This window comes from Stegostoma tigrinum, chromosome 19 (assembly GCF_030684315.1).
Source record: "Stegostoma tigrinum isolate sSteTig4 chromosome 19, sSteTig4.hap1, whole genome shotgun sequence".
Taxonomy (NCBI): Eukaryota; Metazoa; Chordata; class Chondrichthyes; order Orectolobiformes; family Stegostomatidae; genus Stegostoma; species Stegostoma tigrinum.
Window position 1 is genome coordinate 14106288 of NC_081372.1, and position 27926 is coordinate 14134213.

A 27926-nucleotide genomic window follows, 5' to 3' on the forward strand; every position below is an offset into this window, starting at 1 on the left:
TCAAGTTGAAAACATTTATCCCCACTTGCTGTTTCCTGCCCATTAGCTAATTCTCTTTCCAATTTACCTAATTTTCCCCTCCCTCCATTCTTGAAGTGAAGAATTACCGTTAGGGTTTTTCAATTCACTAGGACTTTGTCTGAAATCTAGAGATTTTGAGGATTACAATGAATTCACCATCTCTGCAGTCACATCTTTTAAGAACTCAGAATGCAGACCATTCGGTCGAGAGGGACTTGTCAGTTTTCAGTCCCATGAATTTTCTAGTACACTTTCCTCCTGTAAAAAAGATCTTCTTTACCTTTCATATTTAATTCTCTGCAATACTTAGTCTTCTACCATTAAGACAGATACAAAATTCTTGTTTCTGTCCAACTACCTTGCCCAAAACACAACCAGGTGCTCTTGCATTCCTCTTCAAATTTGTAAATTTCACCTCACCTGAGCCCTGATCTCCACGATCTAGTTTGACAATCTTCTCTGCAGCCCTGATCATTCAATTCCCGAGCACACAGGTCACACCACAGAGCAAGTGAGTGCCATCTCAAAAGAAAGGTATCGTTCTGCAAATCGAGCCACTTCCCAACAAATTTAAACCATTTTACCTACAATCTTTGACCCACCATCAGGAAAGTGGACTCCATCCTGCTAACTACATTGGTCCCCATTGCTAAATTATTTCTCCCTCAGTCGAATGGTTCCTTGCACCACAGTCAGTCAGGTTATTCACTCTCCCTGTAGTCCCTGCTCTTGTGCACAAAGGGTACAAGAACATCACACCTGTTGGACAAGCACAAGCAAGGGTGGTGGCTCTCAGACTACATCGCCATTTCTATACCTGCCTCAGTCATAGTCGTGTCCTCGACCACCAAATAAATTTATAAAGCTCTTACCTTGAGGGATGCAATTGCCCGTGAAATCCCAGGTAACTTTCTTCATCCTCGATGCAGAATTCAAATTGCACACTCCAGTTCATCAACTTGGAGGCCACTGTCCTTGCTGCTGTGAATCACACTGATATCCACCAGCTCCCACATGCTACAGCTCAGCACCTGCATTTCCATCTCAATGATATCTTCGGGTTTCAAACTCTGAAGTGTCAAATGGCTACTTATAGTTATAGCTCTTTTGGTTAAGACAACAATAAACAGTTGACAATAGGTGCTGGAGTAGGCCATTCAGCCCTTCGAGCCAGCACCACAAGCTAATATATTAAGCTAATTTTAATACAGTACTCCCTGAGAGATAGCACCCGCAAGTAAGTTATCCTTTGTAGAAGCCCCCAGTTTACCAGAAAGTTTTGATGTTGGTTTGAGAGAAATGTTAGTCAGAAGCTAGAAAAGAAAGCTAGAGGTTGTTGCAGTCTAGGTACATTGGACCAACAGGTAGAGCAAGAACAAACAGTGGTAAGATAGATGTGACAGAAGAGACACATGGCTTGATGCAATGTTGAATGACTGACTCGACAGGGTAGGTGGTTCAAAGTTGTCTTCAACCTGTTTTCAGATCAGGACCAGTGATCAGTTTTCTTGGACTCCCTTCTCAAAACTAATGACAACAGCGCCCTCAGAAGGGGATGGTGTTTCTCACAACTGAAATCCCAGCTCAGATTTTCCTTAAATTACTTTGATTCTGGCAGAGGACATCAAATTATCACTGCAACGCAGAGACTGGTTAACATCTCTACTGGAGGAAAATCTAAGATATATTACCTTAAGCTCCAAATATTACCTTCAAATTATTTAAGGCAAATTTAGGAACATGACAATGTCATGATTTCGTCTAAGTGATTCAACAATATTTAAACATTTGAAGATAATAAATGTAATAACTGATGTCACAGATGTTTGAACATAGGAAAACAGTCCTTTAGCATTGTGAACGCATTACTGACAATACGTTAGGTTCATTTGATCTCTACCTTTACTACTTTGAAAGCATGGAAAGATTTGCCATTTGGCTTTTAAAGATGGTCTAAGCTTAAGACCCATGCAACTGACAGCCAGACAACAAATGGTGGCCAGACTAAGAGGATTGATCAGAGGTCAGAAACAGAGAATTTTAGGCGGTTGTAAGACTTGAGACCAGAAAAACGGAGGGCCAAGGTTATGGATGGATTGGAGGGAGGGGGGAAGGAAAGAGAGAGAGAGCGCGCGAGAGCGAGAGCAAAAGAGTTATAAAACTGAGATTCCGTTTAACGAGAATCCAGTGCAGGTCAGCGAGCACAGATATTATGAGTGACCGGGGCTTGGTGCAAGTTCGGACAAAGTTTTAGATCACGTTTACTGGCAAGATGCTGATACTGGTGCTGGTTGGGGCAGGAGCAAGAGACCAGCCAGAATAGACAAACAGTAACAAATAAGATTATTAAAATTTTAGGTGTGGAAATTGGAATTTGAGTAATTTTGTAGATATGAAGAATCAAAAGAATTACTCCTGACCTCCGAGAAGTACCCTGTTTACCCTTCAGAGATGGGGAATTCATTCTGTAGTGTACATTATTCTAAAGTAGACAGACAGGTCAGGTGAACTTCAAAATTAAGTAGCACAAAAAGAGGACTCATTCTCTCCCCCCCCCACCCCAACTTTTCGAATGGAAAGGAATATAGACAAACTTTATTTTGAAAGAAAAATTTGAAGACAAACAAACAAAAGTGGGTGTTCACTACAGTCTAAAACCAAGAATTGTGATAGACTAAGAAAATTATCCAATAAAGCAACCAACAACAGGATTAAAATGGATTACACAAAACAAGTTGTCAATGACTTCAATTTGAAATTTAGAGTAGAGTAATCTATGAAGCACAAAATCTGGTTTAACAGGGACAAATATGGCATTGCTGTATGCAATAATTATCTACCAAATGTTATCTAATTGACCCACCTGTAGACGTTAGAGTAGACACAGTGTCCAAACTATTAAACTTATAATGGAAACAAAGTATTGAATCTTACACCCAGGGCACCATTTGGTACCTCGTGTTTGTGCTGACTCATTGAAGGAACTCTCCAATTCATTGCACTTCTTTATCTATAGCTCTAAGGAGTCCTTCCTTTTCAGAAGTTACAATTGATTTGGCTTCTGTCACCCATTCAGGTATTGCAACCGGACTGTAACGTGCAGTGAAACAAGAGTCACCCCCTCTGGTTCTCTCGTTATAACGGTGCTGTTTATAGCTAAGTAATTTGGATCAACATACAAGAGAAGGTGGTGTGCAGATTTACTTGGTGCACAATGAGCAAGGGAGCAAAAACAAAAAATAACCTGCCCATCTTTGGGTAAATACTCCTCCAATGGCAGTGCCTAGGGAGTCAACAAATGTTGAATCACCCACCTCCTGGAGTTTCAGGCTCTGCTAAAAGGTGGGGGTGGAAAGGGAAGGTGGTAGTTTTTGAGGTGAGGGGGTAGGATGCTCTGGATTCTGCCTGTTCTTTCTGCTGCTTGCACTTGGTCTCACATGTCCCCACTCAGTTGGATTGGTGCCTTTGCAGATTCCACTCCTATTTGTGCATCTTGAGGAGAGACTCCCACATGTAAATGGAAATTTGTTTAAGGAGACCTTCTGGGGTGTCCTTGTAGCACTTCCTCTGAACGCCTCAAAAGGTAAGCAATCACTGACCAAGAGAGCAGAGCACAGCACTTGTTTAGGCAGCCTTGTATCAGACACGTGGATAAAGCTCATCGTAGCTGATATTGAACAGATACTGAAGAAATTTGGCAAACAAACACAAAGAAGTAACAGCAGACTTGGCAAAGGGGAACCAGTAGAAACAGTGTATTTGAATTTTCAAAAGGCATTTGATAGGGTGTTACCATAAGAAAGGTTACTGCACTTGAGCATGCGATGTTGGGGGCAATAGTTTTATGTTAGCTAGTCCTCAATCTGTTACTGTCAGGACAAATGGACCATTTTCAGATTGGCAAAATAAACTAGTGGAGGGCAACAAGGATCAGTGCAATGGTCATAACTGATTATGATCTTTATTAATGACTTGATTACTGACTTCAATTGCCCTCAAGATAGGTAGAAAAGCAAATCGTGAGGAGGATCAAAATCTGAAAAGAGGTACAGACACAATAGGATTGAGTGGCCAAAAAGAATTGATAGATGGAGTATAGGAAAATGTCAACTTTGTTATCCACTTTGGCAACAAGAATAGAAAATCAGCACGTTTAAAGAGAGAGACTGCAGAACATTGCAGTAGCAGGATCTGGGAGTCCTTGTACACGTACTGCGCAGGTGCAGCGAGCACTTTGGAAAAGAAATGGAATAGAAATGGAATATTGTCCATAGCGAGTTTTGAGAAGATTTGTAGCTCAGGTTGAGGTTCTGGATGAGAGTTTGCTCGCTGAGCTGGAAGATTCATTTTCAGATGTTTCGTCACCATTCTAGGTAACATCATCGGTGAGCCTCCGACGAAGCGCTGGTGTTATGTCCTGCTATTTATCTGGTTCGGTTTCCTTGGGTTGGTGATGTCATTTCTTGTTTTTTTCTCAGGGGATGGTAGATTGATTTGGAGCCAATGTGTTTGTTGATGGAGTTCCGGTTGGAATGCTATGGTTCTAGGAATTCTCGTGCGGGTCTCTGTTTGGCTTGTCCTAGGATGGATGTGTTGTCCCAATCAAAGTGGTGTCCTTCCTCATCTGTATGTAAGGATACGAGTGATGGTGGGTCATGTCGTTTTGTGGCTAGTTGATGTTCATGTATCCTGGTGGCTAGCTTTCTGCCAGTTTGTCCAATGTCGTGTTTGTCACAGCTCTTGCAAGGTATTTTGTAGATGACGTTTGTTTTGCTTGTTGTCTGTATAGGGTCTTTTAAGTTCATTAGCTGCTGTTTTAGTGTGTTGGTGGGTTTGTGGGCTACCCTGATGCCAAGAGGTCCGAGTAGTCTGGCAGTCATTTCCGAAATGTCTTTGATGTATGGGAGAGTGGTTATGGTTTCTGGGCCCGTTTTGTCTGTTTGTTTGGGTTTGTTGCTGAGGAATCGGCGGACTGTGTTCATAGGGTACCCATTCTTTTTGAATACGCTGTATAGGTGATTTTCCTCTGCTCTGCGTAGTTCCTCTGTGCTGCAGTGTGTGGTGGCTCGTTGGAATAATGTTCTAATGCAGCTTCGTTTGTGGGTGTTGGGATGGTTGCTACTGTAGTTCAGTATTTGGTCCGTATGTGTTGTTTTCCTGTAGACGCTGGTTTGAAGTTCCCCATTGGCTGTTCGTTCTACTGTGACATCTAGGAATGGCAGTTTGTTGTTGTTTTCCTCCTCTTTTGTGAATGTTATGCCAGTAAAGGGTATTATTGATGGTCTTGAAGGTTTCCTCTAATTTGTTTTGTTTAGTGATGATAAAAGGTGTCACCCACATAGCGGACCCAAAGTTTGGGTTGGATGATTGGCAGAGCTGTTCGTTCGAGTCTCTGCATTACTGCCTCTGCTAAGAACCCTGACATCGGAGATCCCATGGGTGTTCCATTGGTTTGTCTGTAGGTTTTGTTATTGATATTGTCCATTACTGTAAATGGGATAGAGTATAAAAGTAGGCTACAACTATTCAGGAGAATTCTGAGAACCTGGGACATTTGTGCATAGGTGATAATGGGAACTGCAGATGCTGGAGAATCCAAGATAACAAAAAGTGAAGCTGGATGAACACAGCAGGCCAAGCTGCATCTCAGGAGCACAAAAGCTGACGTTTCGGGCCTAGACCCTTCATCAGAGAGAGAGGGATGGGGAGAGGGTTCTGGAATAAATAGGGAGGGGGGGGGGGGAGGGGGGGGGAAGAGGTGCACCGAAGATGGACAGAAAAGAAAATAGGTAGAGAGGAGAGTATAGGTGGGGGAGGTAGGGAGGGGACAGGTCAAGGAGGAGGGATGAGGTAGTAGGTAGGAAATGGAGGTGCGGCTTGAGGTGGGAGGAGGGGGATGGGTGAGGGGAAGAACAGGTTAGGGAAACAGAGACAAACTGGGCCGGGTTTGGGATGCAGTGGGGGGGAGGGGACGAGCTGGGCTGGTTTTGGGATGCAGTGGGGGAAGGGGAGATTTTGAAGCTTGTGAGGTCCACATTGATACCATTGGGCTGCAGGGTTCCCAAGCAGAATATGAGTTGCTGTTCCTGCAACCTTTGGGTGGCATCATTGTGGCACTGCAGGAGGCCCATGATGGGCATGTCATCTGAGGAACGCAATGGGGCGGGGGGGAGGGAAAGAGTTAAAATGGTTTGCGACTGGAGGTGCAGTTGTTTATTGCTAACTGAGCAGAGGTGTTCTGCAAAGCGGTCCCCAAGCCACCGCTTGATTTCCCCGATGTAGAGGCAGCCACACCAGGTACAATGAAGGTTTGAGGCTTCAGCCGAAGCTACAGAGTGAGACTGTTGGAAAGCTGGAGGATGGTGTGCAGCAGGAACGTACAAGGGAGATGGTATCCAGAGAGTGTGGAGTGCAAAAAGGGAGGAAGCCCATATCATGCCTTGATTTTTTGGTGGATGTCAAGTAGAGTGTAGGGGGGGGAGGACGAGGATGAGGATGAGGAGTCAGGGAATAGGCCGGAGATCCCCATCTTCCCATTAGGTGTTTTTAAATGGCAAGATTCAGGCCTACTCAATTGAGAGATCACTCCCATGATTAAAAGAAAACACTGATCTTGGGCACAGGTGTCTCACCAGTTAGCATTTCAGACTTCCCAGAAGACATTGCTCCACAACTGAGAAGCTTTGGCTGCTCACAGCACTGGGGTCACGACCCTCATTTTGGGAAGCCTTGGCCTGGTCCAAGTCAATAATCATAAACAAGTTGTCCTTAAACTCTGACATAGAATGGGTAGAGTCACCAACAGAGCACATTACATTTGGATAGTCAAAAAAGTAGATGGCACAAAAACCTTCAATGAAAATTATAAAGGCCGACTCACATCCAACTGAACTTCCTGTAGATTTTTGTTTAAAACAACTTGTTCAAACGTTTTGACGTACCTCCGGAGCAGGTGGGATTTACACCCAGGTCTTCTGGCCCTGAAGATGGGACACCATCACTATGCAACAAGAGTCTAACTCAGCCATGTTGTACTCAAGTGGGTTAGTCAGCTGTCTACACCTTTCCATTGTGCACAATTTAAACGTTTGAATGCGAGTCATACCCTGTGTGTACAAAATTAGTAATAACGTTCAGTTATGGCTCAGAAAGGCTCCTTTCTGCTGGGTTTGGGAGATAACATGCACAATGTTCTGCACCTACAAAAGGAAATAAAAAAGGTACGTTTCCAGGTTTCTCATGTTCATTTTTGGAAATTAAAATGCAATAGGTTGAAATATAGCCAAAAATTGTAACTCCTGAATTGCATCTTGTATAACATCAATGCTCATGCCTTGACTATATGTGCATGAATAAAACCCATTGTACCAGGACAAAATAGGGCTAACAGGTAATTGCAATAGATACAAGTTGTTTTGGATGGCTTTCCAGGAGGCCTATGTTTGGTAATAATACAGCAAGAAAAACTATCTAGCCTGTATCTAAGTCTGTCACATTTGATTTTATTTCTATCACACCTTATGTCATTCCCAGAATGACTCTCCAATCAGTGATAGCCTGGAATTCACCAGCATTCCTTGCCACTGCACCATCCTTGGAAGCCTGTTGTACACCCAGACAAACACTGTCAGCATGAAGCTGCCCTGAATGGTTCTTGGCATTTGTTCCAGACATGGCAAAGTTTTGGGGGCAGGGGGTGAAAAAAATCAGCACCTTGTTGTGCAGGTGTGGGCTGGCAAGTCCTGTTGGATGGGGTGGTGTAGACAGCACTTCCTCTTCTCACAAGCAGAGCAAGTGTGGCCATGACACTACACCTTTCCAAAATGGTTAGTACACTGTTCTGTGTAGTCTCAGCTATCTGGGGGGTTAGTCTAACACTGTCGGAAGGCAGCTCAATCTGTCAAATGTAAATGCCACCATCAGTAACTTCTATTGGGCCCATTCCCCCCATAAGGCACATGCTGTTTTTAAAAAACAAACTAACAGTCACTCTTATCTGCAAGATCTTCTGTCAGTCATTGTCACCCACTCCTACCTTCAGCACTAAGCCTGCACACCATTAGGGCTGCCTAAATCACTCACATCCCCATCTGCAAAAGTGACAACTGTTTCACCTACTTTCATCTCCCTCAATATCTACTTCTCTCATTTTCCAGGAAGAACAACCCACAGTAGGGCAGAAAGTCTCCAGATGGGTGGTAGCTGTCAACATTCAGCTCTCCTCCCATTATGTGGGGAGCCTCTTAACTACCCCGAGTAGCTCTTTGTCAACTGTGCCCAACTCCTGGATTGGCATCAGAGACTACCTTTAACTTACTGTGCTGAGATATGCCAAACAAACACTTGGCTTGATAGAAGTGCACTGATGTTTTGACAAGTTCCCTTCCTTTGTATCTGGTTAAGTGTCAGGGCAAAACAGAAGTAATGCAAGTCTGGTTGGTATCTGTAAAAAAAGGGCAAAATGCAAAAAAAAACACACAAAAAGGATGCTATGAGCTCCCTGATAGGGTCAGAGTGAAATGACAGCAAATTAAGAACAAAAGTACAGCTTAGCTCACTCGAACTGGGAGCATGTCTGTATTAGGTTTGCACTGATTGCTGCACTTCAGGCAGCGACAGAAGCTAAGTGTACTGTAAGTGGATTGGAACGTGCCACAGATTCTTAGAAGGTGGCACGTTGGATGCCAACACCTGTAGATGGGCAGGGGTGGTGGTGGTGGTGAAACATGTGGCTAGTGGCCATGGAGCGTGCCTCGAAATGTTGGCGCTGGTGAATTGGCTACATACCTGACCTGGTTTCTGTCAAGATTTCTTGATCTACAGCTCATTTGGTGCACTTAGCAAGATAGGAAGCTGAATATTTATGACAGGAATCAAGCAAACCAAATGAGTCAAACAAGTAATAATACCCCTTAATTAGCAATTCAACACTGTTTAGCAAAAACTCATTGATGGTCAAAAACCACAAAGCGAGATGCTCCCAATGTAGAGATCAACCTTGGACTTGTTGAATTCTGCCACAAATCTTGCCAGAGCTCACAGTACTCAGATTCAGTCCAATGTATTTTGTTGGTTATGGTAAGATGATTTGGTCCAACACAAGTGCCTTTGGTGACTGATCACAAAATACACTCTGCTTATCCTTTCTTTAGTTCCTTGTATTGCTGTTATCCTTGGGGCTTCAAAAGCCCTCTTGGCAAGTTAGCTGCTGCCACATTTACTGCTGTGTGCGTGTGTGCATGTGCTCATGCAGCACTATTTCCTATTCCCTAGATAATTTAAGATGAATGCATGTTGACAAACAATACCTTGCCCCACTGCCCAGACAGCGGAACTTCAATAAAGCTGCACTCAAAAACAAGGGATATATTGCATTTACTCTGATTGGCATTGATCACTTTGTAGTGAGACACAACAGCAGCATACAACTAATTCTAATTACCTATAAATAAATAATATTGCCAATGTTGCTGCTTCACATCAACACTGAAAACAGAGACAGTGGGAAAGAAACTATAAAAAGGAAAGTGAAACAACAAAATGCAGAAAAACAGTGATTCCAAAAAAATGAAAATTTTACTAACAGATGTGGTCACACCAAGCTCTGCCATGTTCATAGTGTACATGTGTTTATTTAAAAATACAAACGAGCACAGTTCATTGCAGTATGTTAAATTTACAGAAATAATCTGTAAAAAAAAAAACCTGGTACACATCAGTCTGTGAATACTAGCCCATCAGTTAAAGCACATACTAAATAGTATTTTAGGCAAAAGGGGAAAAAAAAAGTAAAATTTCTCCATTACAATTCAGACTGAATAAGCATCTTTTAATATATATTTATATATATATATATATTGGCCAGTTTCACAAGTACATGATAAGTGTGCTACAACAGTTCAACAATGATTCATAGACATGGAACAGGAATACCTAACTGGATAGCTGAAGCACAGGAACGTGCTAGGATTGGCGCCCAAAATAGGTAGTCAACACAGTGGTACACTGTGTAAACACTAAAAAAAAAGGAACTCCAGTTGAAACTGTAAATTAAAAAGCCCGCATTCTTAAACCAAGCAGCTTAATTCACGATTGGCTCAATAACAACTACTGCTAAGACAGATCAGATCAAAACAGCAACCCATCTTTCCATCCCCTCCCTCAATTAGATCTATAAGCTGAGATTTTTAACACTTCATCTCCTATGAGAGGAATATTGTGTTATCACCACTATTTCCTTACCATAATTAGGATTTACATTTTGGGCTGGCACATGAGTGGGAATAAAGGAAAAAGGGCTGATAAAGAATATTGCATCAGTTTTCAGGAGCTTAAAATGGAAGCAGGCAGTCAATGAGATACAGCAGGATGCAGATTAACCCTCAGTTCCATACCTGCAGTCGAGCCATTAGGTAAGAGTCCTAGAGGTTGGTGAAAAGTAGCACAGGCAGAGATTGAAAAGCCGAGAGCAATTTCCTTGTAGGTGCATTCAATTTTGTAAACAATTTTCTAATAATTATGACATGCTCCAATACCTAGTTTGGTCCAACTAGTTCCTTGGCCTCTTGATAGGAGGTGATGTTGATTTAACACAAAGTTCTGCCTCCCATCTACATCAAGTAGACAGTGAAAGAAAAGTGACCAAACCTCCCATAAAGTGGACAATTCATACTTTAGGCTTAAACAATCACTGCTTTAGTTATTATTTAGAGTTCAGTATGGGCCATTGCTCCCAAATGAAAATATGTTAGTGAATAAACTAGATTCAATGCTCCCTGAGTCAAACATAACACAGGTTGCATATGTGGAGTTACAGGCAGTAGAATTTGTTCCCCATGACTGGATAGTAGGGAAAAGGGAAACAAAGGGCGCAAAGAAAAGGCCATCTATAGTTCAATTTAGTTTCAATTTCACTGCTTAGGCTTAGTAGTAATTCAGATTAGAAGATGTTCACGATCTCTCGATAGGTAAATGTATGGCTTTAAAGCACTGGTGCAGACAGTGGTGATGTATGTTAACAAAGCCCACACAATTCCTACTCCTGCATTACAGTTCAAAATGTTGTTGGATTATCTAGAGTCTTGGTCCTGAGCAATTAACACCTCCATCCAGTGTCAGCTTCAAGTATCATTAGTTCACATATAGCACAAACGAAGATGCAAACTACAGCTTTATCTACAGTACTCCAAAATAATTGTGCTTTACCTCAAAACCAAAACATCAGTATGCCCACCCGCATAAAATTATTTTCTCCACACAAGCTATTCTCATGGCCTTTCAGTGAGGTTAGCATTCAGTGCAGAACTAGGAGTCATTTGGTAGCCGAGACTGTATACCCAGCAGGGAGCTGATTCAACCCGTCCCAAGTTTACTTCACGAGGCTCTCAAGATTGAAAACAAACTTTTGTCCCATCAAAATCTGGGATATGTTTGAGCTCAGGTCCAGATAGCCATGATCTTATCCAATGTCAGAGCAGGTTTGAGGGGCTGAGCAGACTTCTCTTGCTCCTAATTCATGAGTTATGTAAAAAAAGCAGTCATCTTAATTGTATGCTTGACCCGTCTGCATCCCTTCTGCCCTAGCTAATTTCTCAGCTCAAAACCTCTTTAAAGCCATCGTGTGTAATTCTGTATAAAAAGCTGACAAACCTGCAGAAATAAAAAGGGCTCAATTAAAGCTTGGCTTGAGAAACAACCAGTATTTTTAAACTGGGCAGAGGAAACGTTTTAAAAAATGTTTTAAAAATTTTTGAAATATGAACATGCCAAAATCCAATACCTCAGGGATGTGTCACCACACCATGCTACTGCAGTCATCAGGAACCCACATTGGTAGAAAGCTCACAAAGTGACCGTGAACATTCGCCAGAGAAAAGGTGTGTGGAGTGAGCTGGATGACCAAATGGAAGAAGTCTACAGAACACGTGGTAGGTGTATAATCAGCTAGTTAGTTTTCTTTTGCATCTGTTGATCTCAAAATTGAACAAGCACCACCTTTTGCAGACATTTTTAAACTTTCTGGCTTTGGCCAATCCTCCCTGCCCAATTGAGGTTACACTGCCAAAATTTCAGTGGAATAAAAATAAATAAAGGACCTCAATTCTGTTTTGGTTACTGGGTCAGCTGTCCAGTTAAGCTACAAATGATGTAGAGTTTTTTAAAAATGGAAAAAGTCACAAATACTGGAATTGTAGGCAAGTTCATTCTGGTACCCTTTCTCTCTCTCTCTCTCGCGCACGCGCACTCTAACCTGAGTTGAAGCATTAAAAAGTTGCATGTCTCATAAAAACAAAAAAAAAAGAAGAAAACCATTCACAGTTAAAAAGAAAAAAAATTCAACTTAAACCAGCGGACACATTTAAATCAAGTCCCCTTACTCTTTGGTGACAGGGCCTCTAAATTCGAGTTAACTTGTCTACTCCTGTTTCCCCAAGTCAAGCTGAAATGTTTTTTTTAAAATTTTATAAATACAACAAAATACATATTCACAGCAATAAAAGGCCTCATAAGATGTCCTTCTCTCAAAATGGTTCCAAAGATCAGATATAATTTAGAGACAAATAGTTACTCAATGGAGTGCAAGGAGCCTTTAAAATGCACAACGAGGAAGAAAGTACTAATTTAACAGCACTTTTTAAATTAATTACAATTGTTAAGTAAATTAAAAACGAGCTGTAGATACTTCCTCATTGACAAAAGGTCTAAAAGAAAATTAAACCTACAGCTTACAACTACATGGGCCCCAATGGGCTCGAAGTTGCTGCTGGATGTTAGTTACTATCCAATAACTCTGTCTAAAAATGATTTCATCTCAGTCTCAGAAAAGGAAACCCAAAGGGTCAAGAAACAAGCACACACCAGACTGGAAAAGGAGTCACTGCTTATCAAATACTCTGGAAGCTAAAATCCAGTACCCCAGCCATTTTGTTTTGACTGCTAGCTACTCTAGCATGGGAGGTGCAGAAAATCACATGACACATCAGTACAGTTTCACAGTTTTCAAGTAGTGCTTTGGGGGAATTCTTGCTTCCCCTCCCTCCCGCAAGAAAGGAATGTTTTTTAAAAATCTTGATGGTCCATTTAAAAACTTCAAAATTTATAGACAGAAAAAAGTTAACATTTTAAAATTGCTTTTCACCAGTTAAATGCTCAAAGACCAAATGGAACCAAGCCAATAGTAGCCATGACATACATCTCTTGCATGCTACATCCCATTAAAATAAATCACATTCAAAAGCTTCCAGAGCAATAACTGGAGATTGAAAGACCATAACTATTCAAAACACATGGCTTGCAAGGCACTAAATCATACAGCAACTGGAGCATTCCCTCCCTCCCACCCTACAAAAGGTTAAAATTAAAAAGGGTCTTTGCATTTCAGCCAATCTTTTGGCTACTGATCCAAAATTTATTTGTGGGAATTCTTGCAGGCCCAGTGAGGAGGGGTTCCTTAATCCCCACCTAATAACATTTTATTTACCTGCAAGTTGTGGGTACCATTCGAAACAAACATTTAAAATTAATTTTAAAAACAATTTCAGCATAGGCATTTAAATAACAAAATCAATTTAAAACAAAATGCATAATCAATTTACAGTGGTGATGGAAAGAATGCAATACACATTCTCAGTGGCAGAGCAAGTTAGGTATGGAAAGGGGTCATCACCATGCTAGGTGTGGCTGAACGCAACCATGGAGGGCAAACTGGGTTCCTCGTCTGACTGACCTACAAATCTGTGCATCTGTTTTGCCTTCACATCAAGCCAAGGCAGCATTCACTAGTTCAAAAGTCATAAGTGCAATGCTTCCTACAGCCCTCAATTTCCTACTGTCTACCTCCAACCTCCACAATATTGTCCCAGGCCCCATAAAGAAGTTAGAGTGTATCACTTAACTAGGGGCAGAAGGGTACAGTTGCCAGCTGAGGGGTCTTCAGCTTCAACTGGTTGAATCAACCCAATTCTGGAATTTAACTCATTTTACCCCAACCCTCAAACGTTTGATGTCAGCTCTGCCACTGCTTCTTTCAAGTGAAAAATATGTATACAAACAATCCTTTAGTTAAAATTTAAAACCTCTCTCATGTTAAATCCATGTATACAATCATCTTGCACAGTTAAAAATCAAACCAAACCATTTGTTCGACCTGGATTCACATTCCAGTTTGGTGATTCAGACCAGAAGTCAGTGACAAATGTTAAAAGATAAAAGCAAAAAAAAACAAAAAAAAACCACCCCTCCAAGAGAAACACAGGGTAGTGAGTATTCAGTCTCGAGTTCAGGCCGAACAGTCACCAGATTCTTCCCCACGGTTCAGTGACCAGTTTTGAAGCAGGTGTACTCTGATTTTATTTTTAAAACAGGACTGCAGTTCTCAATTTAAAAAAAGTTATTGCAAGGTTCTAACAGTATAAATGCACCAATCTAATCAGTGCGAATATATATATATTTGTTTTGCTTTTCTTCCTCTTAAAACAGTAGCTATGGAACCACAGAGTTTTTCCTTTTTCCTCATTAGATAAAAATGTATCTTCTCCAGCTCAGAGTGGCTTAGGCCGGGTTTCACTCAGCTTCAGCCACATCAATAGTTAAAATTCAAAGTCTTCATCAGCCATATCAATGGCCCAGGCAAACTTCTCGCGTTGGGTTTTATTGTAGATCTTCTCAATCGGGATGCCCCATTTCTTACACCTATTTTTAAAACGAAAGGAAGAGGATGGAAAAGCAAAAGATGAATAAACAGAACAGTCAATAAACACCGGAGCAGACGCCCATCAGTTCTAAGTCAATCTATTTCTTTCCTCCCAACTCAAATCAGTCTCACCACCAAATTTTGTCTAATGGTTGGTTATCACTTAATATGATCTGAAGGAATGCTGGAGATCAAATGGAATGAGGGAACAGGTGATGGATATATTAAAGAGTTAATTGGGTTTGAATGGCTTGTATCAACATGGGGTATATATTAGTGGGCTGAGAATTTTAACAATGTGACTAACTGGAATAATGTTCTCACATCAAAGCATGGACTTGAATTCTGTTTAAATGCAGTTATCTTTTGGAATACAATGCACTTTGAACAAAAGCTTTCTAATCTGTGGGTTCTATCCAAGTGGAGTTTTTAAAAAAGTCAATTCCACAGAAGAAGGGTCACTAAGACCCAAAATGTTAACTCTGATTTCTCTCCATAGTTGCTGCCAGACCCAAGTTTTTCCTCAGCAAACCCTGCTTTTGTTCCTGATTTCCAGCACCCGCAGTTCTTTCAGCTTTTTAAAATTCAATTCCTTGTTCTTCTAAACCAAAAAAAGCAAACTAATGCCTTTCAATTTTTGCTTTCTTCAAATCATATGAAACTCAATGCAAAATATATTGCCCATCACCACTTCAGGAGTTCATTCTTGCTCACTAGCTTAAAATAGCTCCAGAAAAACTGTTGACGTTGGTCTGTTTGTCAATCTGGGACCAGCACCCGAACTACTAATCTTCGCTCAAAACTGTCAATTTCATTATTAAATCCCTTCATACACAGTACGAAACTCCAAATCCAAAATTGAGATAACACGGCGTGAAACTGGCTGAACACAGCAGGCCAAGCAGCAGAGGAGCAGGAAAGTTTGACGTTTCGGGTAACGACCCTTCTTCAGCATCGGTAGTTCCTACTATCTCTCCGAATCTAAACTCCTCTTTTTTTATCCATTAGGTTGGAGACCACATCCTCTAGCTGTTCATGACACATACGAACCACCCTTGTGAAAATGTCACCTCTCAGGTTCCTTTTAACTGTTCTCCTCTCACCTTAACCTTATGCCCTCTAGTTTTGGACTTCCCTACCTTAAAAGGTGAATAGCAAAGGCCCTTCCTCTAACAATTAACACTCAATTTCACAGATAAGACAAAGTTACTTGCAGTACAGCTAAAGCCAAGGGAAATAAACAGTTCTGTTTAAATTAGAGAACAGCCTTTTAGTCCTTTTCACCTTCAAAAAGGTCTTTTAGGCTCTTTACCAGCACTTTGTTTCTCAACAAGTTTAGGATTCCATTTACACGTTTCAATTTGGAGCCTATTCTTAAATCATTCAAATTTCCTCATGTGCCTTTGATATTCTGAGGACAGTTATATGGTGTTCTCTGCATATGCCAGCCAACATCTGTCCCTCTTTAAAATTGACGACCTCAAAAGCTTTGTTGCCATTAGCCTAATCAAGTTCCATTCCTTCCCTTCACACCTGTGCTTGTAATCAGTTCCTGACCTAGAACCCAAATTTAAATTCTCACATGGTATAAAAGTCAGGTAATTTAACATCATTGAGGTGGAAACAATTCTGAAGGAAAGCGCAACAGTAGGAATTTCAGGGTCTCAGTCTTAACATAATGACTGGTAGACAAAACGCATACAAGCCTTGGCTGTAAATTTCTGAAAAGAAAGGTTGCAGAAAATTTCACTTGTCTGGATTTTGAGTGCTGTATGACTAGAATCACATGACACCAGGTTATATAGTCCAACATGTTTATTTGCCTATGGGGTGTTGCTTCTTCCTCAGGTGGAGAGGGAGATGAGGTATCAAGACATAGAATGTATAAGTAAAAGATCAAAGGATCATACAACTGATGCAAATGTACTGAATAAACAGACTGCTGACATACTCACCCCTCCAAGCAGCAAATGGGCACTTGCAGATATGTTCTATTTTGTTCAAAAAGCACACAACTTGTAGACAGTCAAATGGGGCATTTTATAAATTCCTGCTTTCGAAATAAAACCAGTCTGACTCCAGGTTAAAACAAGAGACTCTAAACAAAGCCTCACACCTAAAATGCATTGTCTGATCTGAGATGTTACCTCTTGCCTACACTGATTGAAACCTCAGGGCAGTAACTTAAAATGCAAATCCCAGAATTTCTTTCAAGAATCAATTGAAACATGCCGTTTGTTTCTAAATGATTAAGGAAATAACAGGAGTCAGCCAGCTATTTTAGGTTTTTTCAATATATTTGCATCAGTAAAAGACTGAAGGATCATATCACTTATAAATTCTGTCTTGATACCTCCACACACTACACCTAAAGGACATAGCAGCGCTCTGAAAGCTGTTCGGATAAACCCATTGGACCACAACCAGGTGTCATGTGATGTTTAACCTTGTCCAACCCAGTTCAACGCCAGCAACTCCACATCACGCCTTTAGAAAGATTGGGAAATTCTCCTTGGTGGTGGTGGGTGAACAGAAGTTTCAAGAAAAGGCTATTTTGGATATTATACATTTTGTACCTCCAATAAAAGGAACTGCCAATTCCCATTGGGCAACAAGAGATTTCCTTTGGGACTTTTTCCCCCAAGATCACCAGCGAGCGGGAGCTGATTAATACAACTGAGCTTAAAAAGCTTTAGAAAGCCATTTACTCTTTGCTCCGAAAACTCTCCCACCCCCCAGTTGGTTTCACCCGGTACTTTTAACGAGTAGGATCTCGTGTTGCTGTTGTCAGGGAAACTTCAGTAGGGAGAGCCCAACTGAGTCAAATACAAAACAGAGTCTTACTTACCAGGCGATGCTGATCCTAGGATCCAGGTAATTGAGTTTGGAAGTCCCAAGGGCTATCTGCTTATTTTCTTCCCGGTCAGTAGCCTGAACTTCCAATTTCATCAACTGGTCTTCAAGCCGCTGGAGAGCTTTCTTCTTACTTTCTACAGATCTGTGTGGAGAAATAAAACCATATTAGAGTTCTCCAACAAAAAAACTTCACCAGCAATAGTCAACAGAATTTGGTTATTGCTGTTATAACAAGGACCAGAAAGTAACTCATTTTAGGATTCAGCAGTACAGCCTGATGGAACAGATACATCCACCAGTAAATTACAGGCTGCTGTTTTTTCTAAAAAAAAGGTGGGCGTCTCAAAACTGTCAAGCACAGGACAAGAAAGAGTTTGTATTCTCACATTTCATAACTCACCTGATGATTAGTGGACCGTATGGAGTTCAATTTGAAAAAAAAAGATGAAAACAATCTAAACCCATCTGTGGTTTAGTGAAAAGGGTACCCAGAATTTAGTTGCACAAAATTAATTGGGTGTTTAGCAAAATAAAGTTAAAATATCCAAAGATCATGAAAAGCTACTTATAAATACAAGCTTTTTCCTAATCGATTCTGAGCAAACTTGCAAGAAATTATGGATTAAAATTACAGGACAAAAACAGAAGTTTCGATACTTTAAATTGATTATACTTGTCGTAATAGCAGTAAGGCAATAAATGCTTAGATAGCTTATGCTGTAACAAAGTACATTACAGACAACAGATTTCAATGTCAGATATTAGATATTTATACATTTTATTTTTTATTAGCCTTGACGTGTCAAGACAAAATCGAGTGTGTTTGGCAAAGCACATGGAACCTTGGGCCTCACAGGAGTTACTAAATATGGAGGATAAGCTAAAATTATCTAAACTTCAATTAGGCCACCACTACAGTACTGTATTCAGTTCTAGTCAAAGAGGATGAGAGCCCTTGAGTGTGCACGCACAGGAAATTCACCACAGTTGTTCCTGGATCGAGGGATTTGCTACATAAATAGGGTTGGATCAGTTTATATTTGTTGCCCTCACAGCAAAAGGAGGTGAGAGATGTACAAGATTAGGACATATTTAGATAAAATGCATAAAGAAAGTCTCTTCCATTAGCTTGTGGTAGAATGGTCTACGTGACATGGATTTAAGGTTATGGCAGTGATGAAAGAAAGAGCCTTGATACAGTAAGTGGTAATGAAGTGGAATTTTGTGAAAACAGTGGTGGAGGAAAGGACAAAAGAGAAATCGGAGGGACATGCACGAGAAATAAATTTATACTGGGAACGCAATGGGATGGATTAAATTGTTTGAGTGGTGGCATGGGCTCAGTGGGACAAATGGCCTCCTTCTACAGGATTACAACCCTGGCATCAAATGAGCTTCAACCGAGTAACCAGAGTTGCTACTTGACAATGGCAGCTAATTCAACTTCACCGCTTTTGAAAGAAAACAATTAAATAGACTTCTTACTTTCTACATTTTTCATCTTTTCTAACTTTGTAGTCAGCTTTGGCACCTTTCAGCTCTCTCCTGGCTAGTCCAATTTGTTCTTTCTTTGCATCAATCTAAAAAACAGGAAAAAAAAGGAGAAAATATGAACTTGAAAACCAAAAACTGATTTCCAACATAAAATCAAGATCTGACAACAAAAAGGTACTGTTGGAAAAAAAAAGGCGCCACGGTCAAAGTTTTGCATTCTGCACTTATCAGGACAGAAACACAAGAATATCAAGTTTCAAAGGGAATAATAATTCATACTGTATGAGAAGAGGACACAGACTGGTTGGAAAACAGCTTGTACTTGGTAAAGGTATTGCCAGAGAATTAGGTTAATTTCATGAATGGCTTAAAAGCCACTATTTTCAGTCCTGAAAAATGTACACAAATCTAATTCAGATTACCCTGGATACAGCAAGTGAGCCAAGCCCTTTTCAAACAGAGACAACACAGCAGCAACATGAGTAATTTCTCCACTGTTGTGATGCTGCCATCAAGCCAAAAAATCATTCAGCTAATCAGACTAAGTAGTTACAATACAAGTGAATTTTAGCACTGGTGAGATGTCAGGTACATAGGCTACACATCAAGGATCAGTGGATTGTATAAAAAAAAACTCACCACCTGGTCTGTTTGCAAGAAAGAGTACTGAATATACTCCGACTGCTTGAAAAATTCTGAACAGTGTCAAAGAATTGATTGGTAGCTGCAATTGTACATATGTTAAACAATTCCAACTGCAATCAGAATTAGACCAGCAATGACTGTATCAACTGGATGTGTTGTATGGCTCAGCAAAACATACTAGAATCTGTCCAGCTTCTCATGCAGGCCTGATCTTTGCAAAACAGAAAGATGTGCATGCATTGTGCCATTGTCAACGAGAAAAGGGTTCAGTGGACAGATATTCCATGATGGGTTCTCCATGGCAAATTCTTCTACCACAGGCACTTGTCAACCAATCTTTCTCTCATACTACTGTTCTTGCAATTCTGTCCCAAAGAGTACAAGATTAGAAGCTTTGCTAGTATGTTTATTTTCAAGCAACACTCATGTTCTGAGCCAAATGATTTTGTCCAAATTTATCCATGGAGACGGCGTCAGAAGAACAGTTAATAGGCAACCCACCACATTATCTTGGTCTCAAACTTAAATTTGTAGTTTATTTTCTGTCATTTTGATTTCTAAGTAATGAAGTGAAATCTATTTTTTAGTAAGTGTATTCTTTACCGGTTCTCTACAGTATTTTAAACAAGTCAAACATAAATAACTCACAGGAGAAAAGCAAATGCAAGAGTGTGAGCGAGAGAAGTACAGAAAGCAAAGCAACCAGTGCCCCAGGAAAGGCCAAACTTGCAGCCAAGGCAGATAGTCTCTGGTTTATGGTAGCAACATTCACAAAAGTACAGGGAGCCATGTGCAGAACCAGTTTCTGGCATGCCTAAAAACCAAGTATCCCTTTCATGGAGACAGCTGGTGACATTTCATTTCCTTAGTAAGTTAACAAATAAGACTATAAACGCAGTGAAATGATGATCAATGTTTAAATATATTTTTAGGCTTGGAAACCAGGCAGTCACAAGTAACTTTTTTTTTTAAAAAATGTGCCCACACAACTTTCCATCAATATGGCTGAAATTCAAACCTCATTTTGTGGAGATCTGTAGGTGCATATCCATTTCTTCATGCTTTGTATATCTTGTACAATGCCAATTAGAATATGGATAACTGGTAATGTAAAAGATTATATCCTGCAGCACTACAAATAAATCCCAAGATGCACTATGGCAACATTGTCAATACATTAAAAATATGCTACTATGGCAGTGATCAAAATCCCACCACATGGATTGAGTTTGAGTTTAAGAAAAATCTTAAAAAGTAACAAGGCAGATAGGTACTGATGTTTAGAGAGAACTGTAGAGCTTTGATCTAGTAAACCAACAGCATGGCTGCCACAGTGAAATCAATAAAATTGGGATGCACAAGGTGGCCCAAATTGGAACAGTAGGCACTCCAGGAGGTAAGAGAGATAGAAAGGAATGAAATCAAGGCAGGGCTGAAAACTGGGAAGGAATCTAAGTCAATGAGCTCAGGGGTTGAATAAGTCTTAGGAAAATTAAGAGTTTAGTTCTGGAAAGTTCAAATTTGCAAAGGTGGCAAGGTTGGCTTGGATAGTATTGAAGAAATCAAGATTAGAGTTAACAAAATTTTGAATGACAGGTGGATTAATCTTCCAGCCTACATTTCCTTTACAAATTTTCTCCCTTTTGTTGAAATTGCCGAATTTGCCAGGGTACTCATTGCAACCGTGAGTGGGGCACAGACAGGAGCCTTAACCTTTCCAACTGTCCAACAAGTCGGAGGTTCTTTCAGCTTGTATTGGTGAAAGAGCATCTGCATGGTACATAACCTAAAATGGCTGACGCAAGCAAGTAAATGAAACGTAGCAGTAGCAGCAATCAGGGGGTCTGACCCCTTACAAAAGTTAGGGAGATCTGTTCTGAAGATCAATCTCTGCATTATTACCCGAAACACAAGAAGTGGCAAGGGGCAAAAATCAGATTAGTGAAATGAATACACGGTTCAAAGACAGATGAATATAATACTGAGCAAAATGGCAGCTGTTCCACTGACACCACAGCTGAACCACAATGGGACTAGTGTTCTAGTGAGCCACATAACTGGGAAGTAGAGGGGCTTTCACACCAATTACTAGAAACAAAGGGTCAAGTTTGAAAAGATACAGTAAAACAAAGAATACAGAACAATTAAGAAAGGTATTCATATGGGAAAGAAGAACAGACTGACAGGAAGGGAGAGAATATACTCGTAATATTAGAGTGCAAAATAATCTTAATGGGGAAATTGTAGATTCTGAGTGCATGTAGTGTTTTAAAGGAAAACTCATGAAATGAGAATACAAACAGGAATAAACAAGTACAATCTAATAGTCAGAGGTGTAGTTGCAGGATGACATGGTTAGAATCTGAATAGTGAAGGGCACAGGACATTTTGGAAGACAGGAAGCTATGAAAACAAAGTTACAGTTGTTAGTTAAAGATCCTATTTGAATAACTTGAGGGAAATTGACTCAAGTTCAGAAAAAAATCAGCATATAGAAGCAATTTGGTAGAGATGAGAAATTATAGCGGGAATAAAAGCCACTCATGAGTGTGTGGTGGATAAGCCCATTAACTGTATGTTGAAGGAGAAATAGGTACTTTTTAGAAATGTACAGCAATCAGAGATTTTAATATACACAGGAAAGGAATAAAGAAGTCAGATGGACAAAGGTAGCCTAGATAAGAGTTCTCTCAGTTTAGTACTCAATGATTGAATTTTACATTCATTTTGCAGGAGAAAAAGGCAGAACCTTAACTAGTATTTTAAACTTAAATCACCGCGTATATGAAAATGTTAAAGCAAAGCTAGCCAAAATCAACTGAAGTAGATCAAAAAGAGGTCAATAGAACAGCAATGGCACAATTAAAGAGGGATATCTCAGAATATAAATCAGTTAAATTTCAACAGAAAAGGAAAATCCCAAATAAAAAGGAAAAGGATCTATCTTCCATGGTTAACTGAAAATGTTATAATTATGCAAGACTGTGGTAGGTCAGAAGAATTGGCAGGATCTAAAAACAAAGAATAAAAAAGATTAATAAAGGAGAGAAAAAATTAAAATGAGCCATGTCTAGCTACAATAAGAACAGTAACAGTTTCTGTGAACATATTACAAAGTCAGATTAAATATTTGCTTAGTAGGAAGGAAAGAAATTAACAACAGAAATTCAAAGATATGAATTAGACAAGCATTTTTCAATGGTCTTCACCATACAGGATGGAAATAGAATGCAGAGGATTTCAAAAGTACAACTCAACAAACTGTCAGACTGAGGGTATATAGGTAGCGTGAGTGACCGGAGGAAAAGTTGATTCATTAGTTTTCATTTTCCAAAATTCTTTGATTTAAATGCAATTCCACTACAGTTGAATACAGATGTAACACCTTTCTTCAAGAAAAGGAAGACAAAAAGCAGCTACAAGCCAGTTAGCTTAAATATGTTGTAGGGGCAAGTGTTAGAAACTTTGAGACTGTAGCAGGGCACTTTGAAGTAAAAGCAAGGTAAACAGGCAGAGTCCAATATGGTTTTGAAAGTGAAATCATAGTTAACCAACTTATTGCAGTATTGAAAAGTAACATATGGTTGAGATAAAAGGGGAAGAAAAAAAAAAGATGTACCGTACTGGATTGCAAAAAAACATAAAATACTGTGCTACAAAGGCTATTGCAGAAAGTGAACGCTTACAGCGTGCAAGTTACGAAGCAGAATGCCATTGGACAACAATTTGGCAAATATAGTACAATGTGGTAAAATGTGAATGTGTCCATTTTGACAAGAGAATTAAAAATAAGCATAATATGGGTATGTTTGTACATGATGCGCACAAGGTTAGCATACACGTACAGCAACACAAGGAACGTTAATGTGATTATTTACTATGAGTGGCATGGAATACAAAAGTAAGGAGGTTATCTTCTAATCACACAGGGCATTGATGAGACCACATGAGGATTCTGTGTGCAGTACTGGCTTCCTTACTTTAAAAAGGAGGGTAACTGTACTGGAAGCAATTCAAAAAGATATATTATTAGAATAATACCTATCAACAGAAGTTTGGACTGGGCAGGCTTATACCCACTGCAATACATAAGAATAGGTGCGACTTAATTACAACATAATATCCTAAAGATTCACATTGCAAGATGTATCTGCTTGGAGAATCTGCCACACAAGTTTTTCTCTCCCCGAAGGTTAAAGATTTTTGGAACGTTCTTCCTATAAAATGCAGTAGAAATAGAGCCTTTGAATCTGTCGAAAAGGTACAGGCAGATTCTTGACAAGCGAGGGGATGAAAGGTCATCTTGTAGACAGGAATATGGAGTTAATTAATTCAGCCATGAGCTTATTGAATGGCTGAGCAAGACCGAGAACTGAGTGGCCTATTGAGTCTTGGTTTGTGTGTCACTGTTGTTTGGCCACCAACTAACAAGAATCAATTTTCACCAGACACAGACTTGTAATAAGTTACTGGGACACTGGTAAGAGCAAGAACTGTTATCCTCTTTTTGCTCAGCTGGAGAGTCTATTGTGGTATGAAGGGAGATCAGTTAACAGTGCAGCGTGAAACCAAACCTTATGGCATAACAGAATTCCAGGTGGAAAATAAGTTCTTTAAATAGACATTTCATTTTTTGCATGGGGGAAATAAAAGCTCATACTCACTTTGGTTTGCAGGTTTTGCATTGACTTTTCAAATGTTTTGGGTGGTGCCCGCTGATGGTTACAAAGGATAGCGACTGCTCTGTTGGCACGATTATAAGAAAGTATTTTTGCTGCAACATTTTCATCCGCTGTAAACAGATAAGTTGGATATTAGTTGGTGTGCAATCACTACCATGTAGAAGGAAGAATGTTGCTACTACAGTGCAGTATGCTTTCACCTCAGTACAATGCAGTCTAGGTTCCTTTCAACTTCGATTATTATTGTTATAGAAACACATGACAACAACAGAATACTTAACAGAAATACTATGGCAATAGCTCTGACTTGTTTAATTGACTTATGGATAATTTAGGCTGAGGTGCAAAACAAAAAAAATCTGAGAAGTGAGACTTTAAATTATGTAATTTTAACGATATTTATGATCTCTCATGAGATGAAAATGCTTTGGGTCACTTTAACTAGGTGAAATTACTTGATTTCAAGTGGAAGAAGTTAGTTTTCATCTGTGCACAAAACTACTCAATTTCAGCAATTAATGCAGTTAATGTGAACTTAATTTTTTTTACTGCTTGCAAAACAGGACTTCAGTTATGCACATGCAAAGAAAAGCGACAGATTATTACAATGCTTCACAAGACATTATTCAATGCAACACTTAATTCACTGCTACCCGCAATGCCAATTAGGCAATGCTGACTGAGCCAGTGATGCTCACATCCCATGAACTAGTGGATCTGGAGACAGAATCTCCCTTATTCGCCTCCAGGACCCGTTGAAGAGACTGCAAAGGCTGTGGGTGCCGACAATATTCTGCCAAGGATAATGAAAATGCCAAGCTAGTCTGGAGCAGCTGTACCACTGGCATCTACTTGACAATGTGGAAAATTGCCCAGGTGTCCTGTACTCAAAAAGGCAAATTTAACCTGGCCAATTACCACCTGGATCTATTCTGGACCATCAGTAAAGTAATGAAAACATCATTAAGGGATCTTTGCTTAGCAATAGTCCGCTCCCTGACATATAGTCAGGGTTCCACCAGGGCCACATAGCTCTTCAGCTTTGGTTGAAATAGGGACAGAACAGCTTAAATCAAAAGAAAGAGAGGAGAGACTAATTGCCCTCAACATCAAGGCTGCATTTCACAGAATGTGGCATCAAGGAACTCTAGCAAAACTGGAGTCAAGGTGAATCAGGGAGAAAACTCTTCACTGGCTGGAATAAGACCTAGCACAAAAAAGGGAAATGGTTGTGGCTGTGTGGTGTCGGTTTTCTCAGCACCAGGACATGTCTTCACAAGTTTCTCAGGATAAATACTCTTCTGTTCTCTCCTTCCCATTGTAAGGGAGATATTTTCCTTATTAATCTGTTCGAAAATATTTATGCACACTGCTGGAACAGGTGCAAGTTGAAACCAAAATGTCTTGGCTCACAAGTAGGGATCAGAAGAAATTTCCACAATTTGTTCAGATTTTATGACACACTTCTAGAGCAGGTGGGATTGGGATTTGAACCTAGGCCTCCTAGTGCAGAGGCAGGGATGCTATCATTGTCACAAGACTCCCTAGGTCTAACCATTTTCGGCCGTTTCAATGACCTTCCCTTGATGATCGGGCAACGATCAGCACCACTTGCAACTCCTCACATACTGGAACAGTAGAATAGGGCCTCGACAACAGGCTTGGCTGATATGCGATCATAATATCAGCACCACAGAAAAACTCTAGGCCATGGCATTCCCTCATGAGAGAGAATCTAACCAGTTTCTCATGATATCCAACAGCATTACCATTAACCAGAAACTGAAGTGGACCAACCATATCAATAGAAGAGCAGCTCAGCTACCAGGAATCCTATAATGGGTAACTGACCTCCCAACTCCCTGAAGCCTGTCCACAATTTAAAGAGGTACAAGTCAGGTGTGTGATGAAATGTTCCCCACTTGTCTGGATGCGTGCAACTCCTAGACTCAAGTAGTTGGATACCACTGAGGATGAAACAGCCACTTGATTGGCTGCAGCCCTAAACAAAAACACTAAAATCTACTGTTTTTGAAGTACTTTTCAAATATCATTTTGTAGACTCTTTTTACGTGACAACCCAATTCCCTGTATTCCCTGGTGACAGAAGCCTCACTGAAACACACTCCCAGTCACTTGCAGAGCTCTTCTCACCAGCTTCACAACCACTCCTCACAAATCACATCCACCCCACATACTCTGCAGCTCTCGCCATCAACTACACCCACATCGTCATTTGGCATTTTCCCTTCCCTAACCCTCACCTCTCATACTCATGAGATTTTCTACTCAACCACCTCCCCAACACCAAACTCAAACAGCAGACCCTCCTCAACGCCTAGCAAAACCAAACCATGCCAAGACTTGTGCTCCAACCCCCTGTACTGCCCCAGGCTCACTAAACTTCCCCAAGGATTAGGCTCCACTGGTCATTCACCATCCTTCCCTCAATTCCTTTGGTTCCTCCTGTAGTAGAGCCTGCCTTCCTGGTGGAATAGATTACAGTTATATCACAATTGCCACAAAGCTGAGTGACAGATCCCTTGGGAGCACTTTAACAAAGCAGATTGTCCAGGTGGACATCTTACCTCACTCTTCTCAGTGCACTGGAGGCACAGACAGCAAAAGGTCAGGGGTGGGACAGGGGAGCAGCAGAGAAAGGGAGTAAATACCAATATTTGAAATCAGGTGTTCTGTCAAATGGCAGAAATCTCTCATTCATAGAACATAGAACATTACACCACAGTACAGGCCCTTCGGCCCTCGATGTTGTGCCGACCTGTCATACCGATCTCAAGCCCATCTAACCTACACTATTCCGTGTACGTCCATATGCTTATCCAATGACAGCTTAAAATGGACCTAAAGTTGGCGAATCTACTACCATTGCAGGCAAAGCATTCCATTCCCTTACTACTCTGAGTAAAGAAACTACCTCTGACATCTGTCCTATATCTTTCCTCCCTCAATTTAAAGCTATGCCCCCTCATGCTCGCTGTCACCATCCTAGGAAAAAGGCTCTCCCTATCCACCCTATCTAACCCTCTGATTATTTTATATGTTTCAATTAAGTCTCCTCTCAACCTTCTTCTCTCTAATGAAAACAGCCTCAAGTCCCTCAGCCTTTCCTCGTAAGACCTTCCCTCCATACCAGGCAACATACTAGTAAATCTCCTCTGCACCCTTTCCAAAGTTTCCACATCCTTCTTATAATGCAGTGACCAGAACTGTACACAATACTCCAAGTGCGGCCGCACCAGAGTTTTGTACAGCTTCACCATAACCTCTTGGTTCCGGAACTCGATCCCTCTATTAATAAAAGCTAAAACACTGTACGCCTTCTTAACAGCCCTGTCAACCTGGGTGGCAACTTTCAAGGATCTGTGTACACGGTCACTGAGATCTCTCTGCTCATCTACACTACTAAGAATCTTACCATTAGCCCTGTACTTTGCCTTCTGGTTACTCCTACCAAAGTGCATCATCTCACACTTGTCTGCATTAAACTCCATTTGCCACCTCTCAGCCCAGCTCTG

General features: G+C 40.5%; 1 protein-coding gene across 1 annotated transcript in view; it reads right to left on the reverse strand.

Annotated features, from left to right (window-relative positions):
* Positions 1-9578: 9578 nt before the first annotated feature.
* Positions 9579-27926, reverse strand: part of top1a (DNA topoisomerase Ia) — a 77095-nt gene continuing 58747 nt past the window's right edge. The window contains exons 18-21 of the mRNA XM_048549847.2: positions 24373-24500; positions 19055-19149; positions 17562-17711; positions 9579-14712 (exon numbers count right to left, since the gene is read on the reverse strand). Of these exons, the coding sequence (XP_048405804.1) occupies positions 14610-14712; positions 17562-17711; positions 19055-19149; positions 24373-24500 (476 nt within the window). The 3' untranslated portion in view covers positions 9579-14609. The remainder of the gene's footprint in view (positions 14713-17561; positions 17712-19054; positions 19150-24372; positions 24501-27926) is intronic.